The sequence below is a fragment of the Phyllobates terribilis genome, unplaced genomic scaffold, assembly GCF_046119375.1.
Source record: "Phyllobates terribilis strain yellow unplaced genomic scaffold, ASM4611937v1 Scaffold_3__8_contigs__length_932513732, whole genome shotgun sequence".
Classification (NCBI taxonomy): domain Eukaryota; kingdom Metazoa; phylum Chordata; class Amphibia; order Anura; family Dendrobatidae; genus Phyllobates; species Phyllobates terribilis.
The window spans coordinates 618646443-618661692 of NW_027362763.1; the positions used below are offsets into that span (position 1 = coordinate 618646443).

At 42.2% G+C, this 15250-nt stretch overlaps 1 protein-coding gene across 2 annotated transcripts in view; it reads right to left on the bottom strand.

The window, feature by feature from the left end:
- Positions 1-5222: 5222 nt before the first annotated feature.
- TRIM67 (tripartite motif containing 67) overlaps positions 5223-15250 on the bottom strand; it is a 508762-nt gene continuing 498734 nt past the window's right edge. For both annotated transcript variants that reach the window (XM_073671505.1, XM_073671504.1), the window contains exon 10: positions 5223-6462. In XM_073671505.1, coding sequence (XP_073527606.1) covers positions 6394-6462 — 69 coding nt within the window. In that variant the 3' untranslated portion in view covers positions 5223-6393. The remainder of the gene's footprint in view (positions 6463-15250) is intronic.

Here is a 15250-nt window from a genome sequence, read left to right on the forward strand (position 1 = left end):
GACCACGGATAAAAATTAATTAATTCGCGCTAGTATAGTGGAGAAAACTCAAACCAAATAGATTAAAACCGTTTAGTTTAATTCAATATTTCATTTAAAGATAATATTAAAAATGATCTAAAATTAGATAAAATGATCACTTGTAACTGGCATGGGTAATAGGAGAACCTGTAAGAGAATAGGAGGATCAATTTGTTAGGCCCAGCTGGAAGGTGATGGTACTACATAAAATGAATATATATACATATACCTGGTTCAGTGGCAACTAGGATACCAGGTACGATGGACAAAGAGCCCCTAGATATTCTGAGCAGAGGTTGAGCTATATGTGGATGAAAATGCAAAATTTAAGATGCAAAATTAATCAATGTACTTGTTCCGGAACAGGAACGGTTTTTAATACATACATAAATATATATAGCTTGCACAAACTAATGGAACACACACTACCTGTGTATGGTGGTCCCGCCTTAGGGTTCTTATAAGGTCCAAGATAAGGATAAGATGGTCCTAAGGAATCCTTCTTACAGCTGGTGATTTAAGACTAACATAAACCTATAAATATTAGAGTATATTTCAGATAGTGACAATAGGGAGTCCGAGGACCCTGTGCTTAGTTTAGCTAGGCAATCGGTTTGTGTTTGTACCTGGTGATAGGTTAATGTTGCTAGGAAAGTCCAAGGAATGTTTGGTGGAGATTTCGAGTGTACTCACATATGCGGAGGAGATGAGTGTCTGGCCGCCGGAGCGAGAGCGGAGTCCTGGCCGGTGACTGCCGCTACTCGCGTGCTTCCGGATTAGTACGCCCGCTGCTCGATGAGAGCCTGCTAGGACCTGTGTGATGTGGCGACACGTGACACACATGATTCGGGCGATACAGCAGCTGAGTTGGGCTAAGTTTGGCTGGGTTTAGGACCGGTTCCAACGCGTTTCGGGAGCTCTTGCTTCCTTCCTCAGGGATGGTCCCATCCAGCTATGGGGTGCCTTTATATACCACATAGTGATAGGAGGCATCTGTTCATTCATTTAAAAGCAAATAGTTCGATTTCACTATTTAGTCCTCTTGGCTTAAGGGTATCCAGCTTAAAGATCTGTTGACTTTCAGTTCGTGACATCTCCTGCTCGCCAGTGTTCTGGTACAACTTGAATACCTGTCACCTGGATCCCTTGAATGGATCCATTATCCATCCCTAGTTGCCACTTGACCAGGTATATGTATATATATTCATTTATTGTAGTACCATCACCTTCCAGCTGGGCCTAACAAATTGATCCTCCTATTCTCTTACAGGTTCTTTATTCCGAGCTCACTGGTTCACCTATTACCCATGCCAGTTACAAGTGATCATTTTATGTCATTTTATATCATTTTTAATATTATTATCTTTTACTGAAATATTGAATTAAACTAAACATTTTTAATCTATTTGGTTTGAGTTTTCTCCACTATACTAGCGCGAATTAATTAATTTTTATCCATGTTTCTAGTGAAATATTAATTTACTGATGATAATTCTTGTGTCATTTTTATGCATTGTTGATGGCCCTGGTGATGTGCATGAATATGTACTGATGTACAGAAGATGTCACCACAACCACCATCAGTAGAGGAATACAAGACCAGAGCCACCATGAGTACATGAATACATCACCAGAACCACTATCCATCCAGGAATACAGGTGCATCTCACTAAATTAGAATCTCATCAAAAAGTTAATTTATTTCAGTTTTTCAATACAAAAAGTGAAACTCGTATATTATATACAGTCATTACAAACAGAGTGATCTATTACAAGTGTTTATTTCTGTTAATGTTGATGATTATGGCTTACAGCCAATGAAGACACAAAAGTCATTATCTCAGTAAATTAGAATACTTTATAACACCAGCTTGAAAAATGTTTTTAAAATCAGAAATGTTGGCCTACTGAAATGTCTGTTCAGTAAATGCACTCAATACTTGGTCGGGGCTCCTTTTGCATCAATTACTGCATCAATGCGGCGTGGCATGGAGGCGATCAGCCTGTGGCACTGCTGAGGTGTTATGGAAGCCCAGGTTGCTTGGATAGCAGCCTTCAGCTTGTCTGCATTGTTGGGTCTGGTGTTTCTCATCTTCCTCTTGACAATACCCCATAGATTCTCTATGGGGTTAAGGTCAGGTGAGTTTGCTGGCCAATCAAGCACAGTGATACTGTGGTTTTTAAACCAGGTATTGGTACTTTTGGCAGTGTGGACAGGTGCCAAGTCCTGCTGGAGAATGAAATTTCCATCTCCAAAAAGCTTGTCGGCAGAGGGAAGCATGAAGTGCTTTAAAATTTCCTGGTAGACGGCTGCGCTGATTTTGGTCTTGATAAAAAAACAGTGGACCTACACCAGCAGATGACATGGCTCCCCAAACCATCACTGATTGTGGAAACTTCATACTAAACCTCAAGCAGCTTGGATCGTGTGCCTCTCCACTCTTCCTCCAGACTCTGGGACCTTGATTTCCAAATAAAAATTGGAACTCTGGGACCTTGTGGAGTGTGTCAATGAATGCCTTCGGGACATCTGTCAAGTCAGCAGTCTTCCCCCATGATTATGGAGCCTACTGAAACAGTCTAAGGGACCTTTTTAAACACTTAGGAAGCCTTTGCAGGTGTTTTTTGTCAATTAATCTAATTTACTGAGATAATGACTTGTGTTTTCATTGGCTGTAAGCCATAATCATCAACATTAACAGATGTTAATGTTTATAATGACTCTATATAATATGAGTTTCACTTTTTGTATTGAAGAACTGAAATAAATTAACTTTTTGGTGATATTCTAATTTAGTGAGATGCACCTGTAGATCCAGAACCACCATCAATTTTGTTGCAAACTGTATTTGTTGCATGACGGATATAAAAACCATCATACGTATATATTTATAATGGGGTCTGTTTAGATTCCATTGGAATATCCGTCAAATGCTGCACACCTTAATTGAACCCAAACTGCCCCATTCTAGTTAAGTAAAATTAGTTTTCATGACTAATTTCAAGAATGGGTTTGACATTTTAAAATATAATATGCCAGGGATGAATATCACTATTATTCACTGGTATCGTGTAAATAGAATGCAAACAATGAATGATTCCATATCTAACTATGAAAACACACTCCCTGTTGAGCCTCACCTCCAAAGTACATTTTTTTTTTTTCTTTTGCTGGTATTTTTTGGTGAAACGGGTAATAATTCTAGTGGAAGTGGTCGTCCGAGCTTGTCCGGACCCATCGGAGGGGGAGGTGGGTGCGTTAGGGGTCCTGTTGCCTTAGTCTCCAAACCATTCTTTTACATGAGGCGGGTTCATAAGGGGGTGCACCATTGGCTTCCTCTGCCTAGGGCACGAAAGTACCTTGTCCCGGCCCTGTTGGTCACAGTCTGGTATTGTACATCAACCTTATTCAAATAAAAAGGGAGTCTGCCTGCTGCTTCTACTATCCAGTTTTCAGAGCTGTGTTGTCCAGCTCGCTACTGATCACATCCAGCTGACACCAGGAACAAATGATTGGCAGGGGTGCAAGGCGTCGCATCCCCCAACGATCTGATATTGACGACCTATCCTAAGAATAGACCATCAATATAAAAGTGTTGTACAGCCCCTTTTATAGGCAAAAGTGGCCAAAGAAACCAATCAGAATACTTATTTCATTTTACAATTTATGGTTAAATTATGAAATCTGGCTATGACAACACTGAACCTCTGTGTTCTTGCAGGCCAGTGTGCTCTATTTTTTCATAGGTGTCTGTTTATAACTTAGCAAATTAATGAGCTAATAAATATTGGCAGATTTGTAAACAAGTTATTTTGATTATAAAACGTGAAAGTTTTCAGCCAAGTCTCCGTACACAGATATATATTCTAAAATTTACACTGCTCTGGCTCTGAAATCTCTCTAGGCCATAGAAAATACAAAAACAATACAGGGGTATTCTAGGATTATAATATACACTGCTCAAAAAAATAAAGGGAACACTTAAACAACAGAATATAACTTGATAACAAGTAAATCAAACTTCTGTGAAATCAAACTGTCCACTTAGGAAGCAACACTGATTGACAATCAATTTCACATGCTGTTGTGCAAATGGAATAGACAATAGATGGAAATTATTGGCAATTATCAAGACACACTCAATAAAGGAGTGGTTCTGCAGGTGGGGATCACAGACCACATCTCAGTACCAATGCTTTCTGGCTGATGTTTTGGTCACTTTTGAATGTTGGTTGTGCTTTCACACTCGTGGTAGCATGAGACGGACTCTACAACCCACAGAAGTTGCTCAGGTAGTGCAGCTCATCCAGGATGGCACATCAATGCGAGATGTGGCAAGAAGGTTCGCTATGTCTGTCAGCTTAGTGTCCAACAAATGCCCAGGCGTTGTAGGGAGGTCATACAGGCACATGGAGGCCACACACAATACTGAGACTCATTTTGACTTGTTTTAAGGACATTACATCAAAGTTGGATCAGCCTGTAGTGTGTTTTTCCACTTTAATTTTGGGGGTGACTCCAAATCCAGGCCTCCATTGGTTAATAAATTTGATTTCCATTGATGGTTTTTGTGTGATTTTGTTGGCAGCACATTCAACTTTGTACAGAACAAAGTATTCAATGAGAATATTTCATTCATTCAGATCTAGGATGTGTTATTTGAGTGTTCCCTTTATTTTTTTGAGCAGTGTATAATCAATGGGGACCTGTTCAGAGAGATCATCAATGTGAGGAAGCCGTGGCTATCTAGAGAGTGAGCTGATAGAGCAGCACGTACAAGCAGATGGCAAGATCTAACTAATCCTCATCAATCTCATTCTGAATATCAAACATTAGTAGGTCATTAATGTTTTCTTTTTTTCATTTTTTTTTATTTTTTTAGAGCAGGATGAACAATATACATAAATGAAGACAGCATTTTTGGTAAAAGACAAAACAGGAAAATCTGGTGCTTTTATCTTGAAATCCTTAACACATACAAATAAATGAACTTGGCGTTAATCCTTCGGTCACACAATAATTGGCTAATGTTTATAACGCACATGAAACTGTCCACATATTTAGTCAAAGAGCATATTAAAATACTGTATATATTTACAGACCCTATGATAGTAGCACTTAAGAGCTCTCACATCAATGAACCCAACTCACTGCTTTAATTTGTTTATAAAAGGCTTCATTAACCATGTAAAGACTTAAATTGCCCATAGACATTAGATGAAAACTGACTGAAGCAAATTATACAAAATCAACTAAATATTAATTTCAATAATTAACACAAAAGAGTACAACAACCAATAGATTTCGGCTGGAAAAAAAGGACAGGTTGAGTATATTAATTATTCGTGGTATAGCATTTGCTGTTTTTGAGCTTGCTGGCAGATGAGGCTCAGTTGTTGAAATAAGCAAGTGCACTTTTGACAGGCCAGTATAGCAATGACTACTGCTTGTTTGGAGGCACTCGTATATGTATTGTGCCATCAGCTGACTTCAGCACATGCCAACATCCTTTTGGTTTGTTGTTCGTGGGGTCAGCTCAAGTTGTTTGAATGAGAAAGCCAACAAACTCTAAAGCCAACTTTACACAACTCTAGTTAATCACCCTGTATCCATCGATGCCTGTAAGACAGTACAGCTCCTTCATGACCTGGAATCATTATTAGTCTATGAGGCCACACTGAGACCATAGTACATGGACTCTCAAATCAGTTTAGCACCAAAGGCTGCATTTAAATACACATATACAATACATAATTTATCACAAACTACACAAACCATTAGTTTTACCCAACAAATTCGGTTGTTTTACATAGCGTAATTACAATTAACCATTTAGAACATGACCATTAAGGGATTAAATAAACTTAAGAATCAAAAATCTTATAATGTACAAATAAGTAAAAAAGAAAAAATAATAGCAGTAAACATGTCAAAACTATCATACTCAATGTAAAGCCAACCTGTTAACAATTAAAAAAAAATAAATTGAAGGTTATGCAAAAAGTAAATTGAAATGAAATGCAACTACGCGGTGTGATCCTGAGGCAGGTAGAAGACTTTTTAACAGAACACATATTTCTAAGATACATATCTCATAATTCCTGGATATGATTCAATAAACACGCAGATTTGGATTTTGTCTGATTATCATGTAGAACAGAACATTTAAACAGAAATGCCTATTTTGTCTTTCTAGAGAAAATAAATAATTGCTACATAGTTTAGCACTATTTAGTTGCAAATTTGATTATTGTGTACTCCGCTCTTTGCTGACTTACAATTTATCATTTTTAACAAATATCGACTGTTACAATTGTAGTGGTAAAAGCCAGTTATAAAAAAAAGTAGCCCATGAAATGATGCACCAAAATTTAAAGGTTAGTGACTGCCTTGGTCTGCCTGAAGATTGTTGGCACCTCTAGGCCTGTATGAAGAGTAACCTGTGGAGGCACAAATCAGCAGAAATAATATTGACATTTTTTTACATAAAAAAGCACAATATATTAGAGCACACATACATACTGCACGTTCTAGTGTTTTTCTGAGTTTTGAATGTTGAGAACATGTGAACATACATTTTCTTACAAATTCTGCAAACATCATAGGCACATGAGTGCTTACAAGTTGTATTTATACTTTTTAAATGGAGTGTGTCAATAGGATCATCCCTCCTAAGCAGTCTATGTGGCCTTGTCGGTCATATGTACCTGAATAAAGTGATATCTTGATATCTGAGATCTGATATCTTATTCTAGAGAATATATTTTTTTTATTATTATTTACTCTGGAATAAAATATTGTATAGCAGATATCAAGGTATCATTATATTCGGATTCCTATGACCTACATGCCCATATAAACTGTTTAGGAGGGATGATCCTAATGACAGATTCCTTTTAACATGTTAAATTATTTAGTTATCAGAGGGAGTCCTTTGTTCAGAACTTTTATTTACCAGTCAGAGTAGGCAATGGCTACAAATAACATTTCATGTCAAGGCAATGGTGCTGCAAGAGAATGAAACTCTTAGGCCCTGAGTTATCATTGCCTTTGTGTCTATTTTTAGTCTAGTTTTGTGCCTTTTTGTTTGCACCCTACTCATTACTCTATTTGATCCCTTTTTTAGGTTTGTGTTATGTGTTTGCCTATTTTTTTTTTGTTTTCTGCTTTGTGAACAGAGTTTATCCATTCCAGATATTTTCGCCTGATTCATCAATTCCAACTTTTTAAAAATTTGTCGCAACTCCAGTACCTCCTTAGTGTATTTTTAAGCATACCAGTATTTTGGTGCAAATTTTGTTTTTTTTTGCCAAATGTGTAAAATTTTGTGCCAAAAAGTCACAAAACTATTTGGAGACAAAAAAAAGACAATGTTTGACTTTCCGCCAAATTAATGAATCGTATGTGACATTTTGAGGCATTTGGCGTAAAAAAACAGCAACTTATACCACAAAACAAAAAAAAGAAAGTGACTAAAAACAACAGCAAATGATGAATTGGGGCTTTGATGCCTGGGTTCTGTGCTGACTGCTGGAGGGATCATAGCCATGGGACACGCTAATCAGTCTATTGTCTGAAGATGCTTGTAAATAAGCATGGTTGTTCAAGTAGTGCCACCCATTTGATGGTGGGCAGTCAGGTACCACAAATTCATGAAAGGAAGTAAATACTTTTCAGCCTTCAGTTTAAATTTAAAAGTTATTTGCTCTTTTCACATCATGATCCGTTGATCAACAGTTTTCAGGGCTAAATCCTTACAATGAACACAGTCTGCCATTTGTGCCATCTTTATAAATTAAATATCTGCAGAAATTGACAAGGACACGCTATGGAGAACTTGAAATGTTGCAACATTTATACAACTTTTTATTTTTGCTTTGCCTATTTGGCAATTTGTTGCCATGCTCATAAACCCGTGTCCAGTGGCTTCACCACCACCATAATGTTTGCTTTAAAGGGGTTTTTCCTTGAACAAAGTAAATTTTAATTAATAGATCTTGGAATAATAATAAGTAGAGATGACTGAACATGTTCGGAAAACGATCGTTTTTTTTTCAAATTCGGCACGAATATTGCACATTCGGACTCGTGATCAGACACCCGAGCATTTTTACTGAAAATGGCCAAATTTGACAAAAGTGCGGTAAATGATCGCGTTTCCATTACTGTATTTTTTAGGACTTTCGCTAGGTTAGTGGTGCTGTATGGCCACATCTCAGCCTGTAATTTTTTTGCACTGATATTCAGCTGTATAAAGGGCTCGTCCACAGTAAAAAAAAATCTAATTTCTTCTGTTACTATCGTGAATACATACAGCAGGCCACATCTTCGCTTGTAATTTTTTTTACACTGAGATTCTGTTGTACAAAAGGCTCGTCTACAGTAAAAAATCTCATTTCTTCTGAGGCCATATTTCAGCTTGTTATTTTTTGCGCTGAGATTCAAGGGCTTCACAGTATAAAATCAAATTTTTGGTTACTAATAGCTTGCTCCAGCAACACTATCTGAGCAAATAACTACAGATTCGTAATTTACTGACAAGTGACTGACAGGTCTGGGCATAGGTTTGTTAAACAGCTGGTTAAAAGAGGGGAAGGATATATCCAACATGAGTGGGAAAAAGTGAGTTCGTAGTGGAAGGGGAAATAGGCTTTGGTGTTCAAGGTGTACGTGGAGTAGGTGGTAATGTTAGTGAAAGCTCTACCGAACCAACATAGTCACATCCTATCCAAAGACAACTGACAACTTCTGTTACTGGATGGGCCACTCCACTCCCTTTCTTTGGCAGCCGCGCAGCGGTATGCCTTGTAGATGAGGGCCAGAAAGAGCATGTGCTCCAGTGGATGGCAAGCGCTGCATCAAGTGGCCTCTCCTCCTCTTCCGCCACATCACACACAATACAGTCCTCACAGGTGGCACCCCTATTACCTTGTTTCCCCCTGTCTCACAACTCTCCAACCACCCAACTGACTGTAGGGAACCACAGATGGGCGAGTCTGCAGAGCTGTTCACACATTCTATGCCATGGGCATATTTTTTCTGTTGCATCCGGGGCAGGACGAAGTAGGGTCGAAGCAGAATCCTGAAACCTCGTCACCAGATGTTAACCCTCTGATGAGATTCAGATACTTGAGGCACACGCGGACTGTACTTTGCTGCCAGGGCAGGAAGAGGAGGAGGGTGACTTTCATGGCGAGGAATGGGAGAACAGAGAGGATGATGATGAGGTTGTAGATCCCACTTGTAGATCCCCAGAGGCACGCAGCTGAGTAACTCACCTGAGGAGGTGGAGGAGAAGGAAGATAAGGAAGTTATGTTGCGGCCGACCAAACAAACACTGAGTGATGCAACCACGCTGAGCACTGCATCCTCAGCCACAACAGTGGCTAAGGCCAGCAGCGGTCATGGGTCGGCAAGGGGCGGCAAGGGTTGCCTAACCTGGGCATTTTTTGAGATCGCAAAGGATGAGCCAACTCACGTTATTTGCCAACTTTGCAAAAAACTACTCAGTAGAGGGAAAAATTGCAACAATTTGGCTACTACATGCATGAAGCGTCACATACGCGATCAACATGCATTAGTTTGGCAATCTCACTGCAATAAAATGCGGACCAGTGGCCTCACCAACCATTGGCCACACCATCAATCGCATCAGCTGCTTCTTTCTCCTCAGCCACCAAGCCAAGTGTTGTCACACAGGTCTCCGGCTGCAGAAAGTCCACTTGTTTACCTCCTCCAGTCAGATTGAGTGAGAGCCCGTCAGCTGTAATGGAAGTGGACATGCCAGGTGTTTTTGCTTCACCGACCACACCAAATTTTTCTCAATCCACCTCACTCACAGTCCAGCAGTTTGTCGTGTTCACCCTACTCCACCCTCTCTCAGTAAAGCTGCCAGCTCTCGGTCCCTACACATCCTACACATGCCAAAGCTAACAGGTTGAACTCCACCATCTCCAATCTGTTGGCCACGGAAATGCTGCCTTTCCGGCTGGTGGAAAGAGACTGTTTCCGAAGGTTGATGGCCGTCGCAGTCCCCCAGTATCAGTTGCCATTACTTCTTTAAGAAAGCTGTGCCTGCGCTGACAATATCACCCTTTCCTTGACTAAATCTGTAGTTGAAACCAGAAGTTTACATACGCTATATAAAAAGACACATATGCATATTTTTCTCAATATCTGACATGAAATCAGAATAAACCTTTCTCATTTTAGGTCAATTAGGATTACCATAATTTTTAATATTTGCCAAATACCAGAATAATGAGAGAGAATGTTTTGCTTATTGCAAATGTTTACATACATTTCATTAGTATTTGGTACCATTGCCCTTAAACTGAATGACTTGGGTCAAACATTTGGAATATCCTTCCACAAGCTTCTCACAATAGTTGGTCGGAATTTGGGCTCATTCCTCCTGACAAAACTGGTGTAATTGATCCTGGTTTGTAGGTCCCCTTGCTCGCTCCTGCTTTTTCAGCTTTGCCCATAAATTTTCAATAGGATTGAGATCAGGGCTTTGTGATGGCCACTCCAAAACATTGACTTTGTTATCCTTAAGCCACTTTACCATTTTGGCAGTACGCCAAAGGTCATTGTCCCTTTGAAAGACCCATTTCCGCCCAAGCTTTAACTTCCTGGCTGATGCTACAGTATTGCCACAATCTTCTTTTCTCATGATTTCATCTATTTTGTGAATTGCACCAGTCCCTCCTGCAGCAAAACAACCCCACAACATGATGCTGCCACCCCCGTATTTTACAGTTGGGGTGGTGTTCTTAGGCTTCCAAGCTTCTCCCTTTCCCCCTCCAAACGTAACGATGGTCATTATGCCCAAAAAGTTAAATTTTACTTTCATCAGACCACAGGACATGTCTCAAAAAATCTTTGTCCCTGTGTGCATTTGCAAACATTAATCTGGCTTTTTTATGTTTCTTTTGGAGTAATGGCTTCTTCCTGGCAGAGTGACCTTTCAGCCCATGTTGATACAGTAGTCTTTTCACTGTTGATATTGACACATTCTTACCAGCTTCCACCATCATCTTCACAAGGTCTTTTGCTTTTGTCCTTGGGTTGATATGCACATGTCGGACCAAAGCATGTTAATCTCTGGGATGCTAAACCCCTCTCACTCCTGAGCGGTATGATGGCTGGATATTCCCATCTTGTTTGTACTTGCGTATAATTGTATGTTCAGATGACCGAGGTATCTTGAAATTGTACCCATGTATGTGCCAGACTTGTGCAAGTCCACAATTCTCTTCCTGATATCTTGGCTGATTTCTTTAGACTTTTCCATGATGGTACACAAAGAAGCTGTGTGTTTCATCCACAGGTGTATCTCTTATTAACTCAGATGTTGCAAAAAAAAAAACATCAGAATCAGAAAGCTTCCAAACACATAACATCATCATATGGGCAGTCCAGAATTGTTTAAAGGCATAGTAATCTCATTATTCTGGCATTTGACAAATATTTAAAATTATGGTAATCCTAATTGACCTAAATTTGGAAAGGTTTATTCTGATTTATTGAGAAAAAAACAATATAGTTTATTTTTATATAGTGTGTGTAAACTTTTGGTTCCAACCTGGTTCCAGTCTGAAAGAGTGCATTTCACCACAGACACCTGGACACTGGGTGACTCGGGTGGCTGTGGAGGCAGGCGGGGAAGGGGCTGCTCCACAAGTCTTCAAATCTCCAAGTCTTGCGGGACAAACCTCTGTATCTAGCACTTCATCCACCTCCTCTAGGGCCTCCACCTGTGCACTCAACCTCTGCCTTAATGAGACACGCGTTCAAAAAATGCAGAGCGAATCCCCACCACTTCCGTACTGCGCAGCCAGAGCTCACTGCAATCAGGCAGTCTTGAACTTAATATGTCTTGAAGATCACAGTCACACAGGTCAAGAGTTGTGGACAGCTATCCAGGCTGAGTTTGAGCAATGGCTGTCTCCACTGATCCTGGAGCCAGGCAAGGCTGTGTGCGATAATTGTGCGAACCTGGTGACAGCCCTACGCCGAGTCAACCTCACACACGTGCCTTGCATGGCTCACATCTTCAACCCGGTGATACAGCAATTTCTCTCCCACTATCATGGCCTGCATGCGCTGCTGCAGAAAGTATGGTCGCTGTGTGCTCACTTTCACCATTCACACCTGCATCAATGTCCATACCAGTTGATATGTGATGTGCCGACACTGTGGAATTCCACTCTGCACATGTTGCAGCGACTGTGGCAGCAGCAACGAGCCCTGACGCAGTACGTCATGTCGTATAGCCTGGGCCAACGCAGTACGGACGCGGTGCAAATCAGGTTTGCGGAGTGGGCACAGATTAAGGACCTCTGCAAACTTTTTCACAATTTTAAAATGGCTACTAAGATGGTTAACGCTGGCGATGCCATCATCACTATTTCAGTCATCTACATGCTGGAGCACTTTTTAAATATTCTGCGAGAGGGGGTGTTGGTCCCAAAGGATGTGGAAGGGATAACAATGTCTCTAAGCTCCACACTGTTGTCACGCAGGCAGGTGCCAAGGCAATCGTGGGGGGGCTTGTGTTACCAGACAAACTGTTAGTGAAGGTGCCGGAGACAAGGAACAAATGGAGGAGGAGGAAGAGGTGATGGGCAAGCAACAGTCAGGAAATGAAAAGGATAATGATCCCCTCTCTGACAACAGGTGGTTGTCGTGGTTGTCGGGAGGGGGCAGAGGAAACCAGCATCAGTGTTACTCAACCACCAACACACCATGGGCTTGGACCTCATGGAAGAGCCTGGCACAAGAGTGCCTTCTTACTGCACTATCTGCAACATGATTCCCATATTGTTAAGATTGTAAATAGTGTAGGCTACTGGGTTACCACTCTGTTAGATTCACGGTACAAAACTAAATTATGCCAGATGCTTCCCATCCTGGAAAGGGACCTACGCATGCTGGAGTATCGAAACATACTTTCACACAACCTTACGAGACAGCAGTGAGGCACACAGTGTGCATTACAGCTCTAGACTTCCAACCTCAGGAACATCAATTTGTCAATGCAAAAACATTAGTAGCAGCAGTGTAATTGGCAGAAGCGATTTCTGAGTCGATTCACACATTTTTTAGACCAGCTCATAAACCAACACAACAGAGTACAAGTCTGACGTGGTGAACAACTGGACAGGATGGTATCTCGAGCTCAATATGACTCGCCCCCTGGGCCGTGGGGCACGCGGATCCGGGCGATAGGGGAACCATGGGGCTAGTAGTGGCGGCCCGGTCCCGCGGCTCAGGGTGGTCAGACCAATGGTAGTCTGCTACTGTACTTTAGATAATGTCCGACTACGCCACCCGTGGATTGCGGTTATTAGGAACCGCCGCTGCAAGGCAGTCCGCTGGGGCTGATGATGAATGCAGCTGGGATGGTGTGACTCCCCACGGGAAGAGTGCGGCCCCAGGGCAGTGTAGTGGATGGTGGGAGTGATGGTGGTTCGAGTCCCAGTACCGGTAGTGCCGGAGGAGCGAAAAAGCACACAGACAACGTACTGCAGTCCAGGGTCTTTACTCACGGTTAATATCCAAGTCACTTCTGCAGGGAATGACTGCCCGAGCCGTGCTGCGTCCACCAGGTGAGGGGCTCGGTCAACTCCCAGGCAGTTCAGGAGCATGGCACAGGACCCCCTTTAATCCTTTCTCTGGCCTGCCTCACCAGTGTCCCACTTTTGTCCAGCTGCCGCGGACTTGTGCGGGTAAACGTGGGCCCCGTCCTCCGCTGTCCTATATGGTGCCTTCCTAGCAGGTTTGATGAGGTGTCGCACCAATAAAGGATCACGACGACCGGTCTTTGGCTGAGGGTAGTTTCTCCTCCACCAACTTGGGATCCGGTACCCTTAATCTGCCTGACACTTCACCCTGGATTCTCGTGGGTTCTTAGGGTCTCTTCCACCTTCTTGTTCCTGAGCCCTTCTGTTTCTCTCTCTCTTCTCCTTCTTTCCTGTTCTGTCTTCTCCTCCTTCCCTTGGCCTCTTCTCCAGGCCCACTTCTCCTTCTCCTCTCAGGCTCCGGCCTCTTCTCTAGGCCTGCCTCTGGAGCAGCACTCAGCCTGAGCTGCTGCTCCCTGTCAGCTCTCCTCTCCTCACAGACTGAACACTGTTCTAAGATGGTGCCCACCTTTTATACCTCCCTCTGACCATGAGCCCAGGTGACCAGCAACCAATGAGCTCCTATCTACGCTCAGGAACCAACCCCTATCTGCCCCTACAGCACTGGGTGTTCCACCCCCCTCCCCACTCCAGGCAGGGACATAGTCGGTCGTGCCTGCACTTATGTCTAGTGGGAGCACCGTTGAGCTGTCCCTCGGAAATGGAGTGTGTGTGCTGTATGCAGCTAACTGAGCCCTGGTCCATACTCCATCCTTACCTGGGAGTGGAATATCACACCTCTGGTCTGAGGTGCAATACCCCTGTAGCGGCCAAACCCTCGGGGCGCTACAAATATCAATACCATCATGGAGGGTTTGGACCCTTTTACATTTTGGTCTTCAAAAATGGAAGAGTGGCCTGAGTTCGCCAGTCACGCCTTGGAAGTTTTATCATGCCCGGCAGCCAGCGTTCTCTCAGAACGTGTCTTCAGCGCTGCTGGTGGTGTCCTGATGGAAAAGCGCATCCGGCTGTCCCCTTTAAGTGAAGACCGCCTATCTTTCATCAAGATGAACAAGTCATGAATCTCAAAGGACTTTTGCACCCCAATCACAGAGTGTGCAGACTAGGTGATGGTGTAGTTTTTAGTGTGTTGCATTGATCTTGCATTATTACAGTTTTTGATATCTTTGTCGTAGCTTCTGTGCCTGCTGTTGCTGCTGCTGATGTTAACAATATTTTTTTTAAATGTGGAGACTCCTGATTGGGTCTCCATCTGCTGGGTTGGCTGTAGTGGAAGGGGTGTTAGTGCCCCATTATACTAGTTCCGCTCTAGTAAAATTAATGCCACTTTGGTGGTGTCTGCCCCTAATTTTTTGAAATGTGGAGGCTCCTGGTTGGGTCTCCATCTGGTGTGTTTCCAGTATTGGAAGGGGTGTAAGTCCCCATTATACTATTTCTACTTTGGTGAAATTGATGCCACTTTGGTAGTGTCTGCCCCTAATGCGTAGACTCATGGTTGGGTCTCCTTCATATGTGTTGCCTGTAGCAGTAGGGCTCCCAGACTGACAGGCCTCCACTTACTTTCAGTCAACTACCTGTGTTA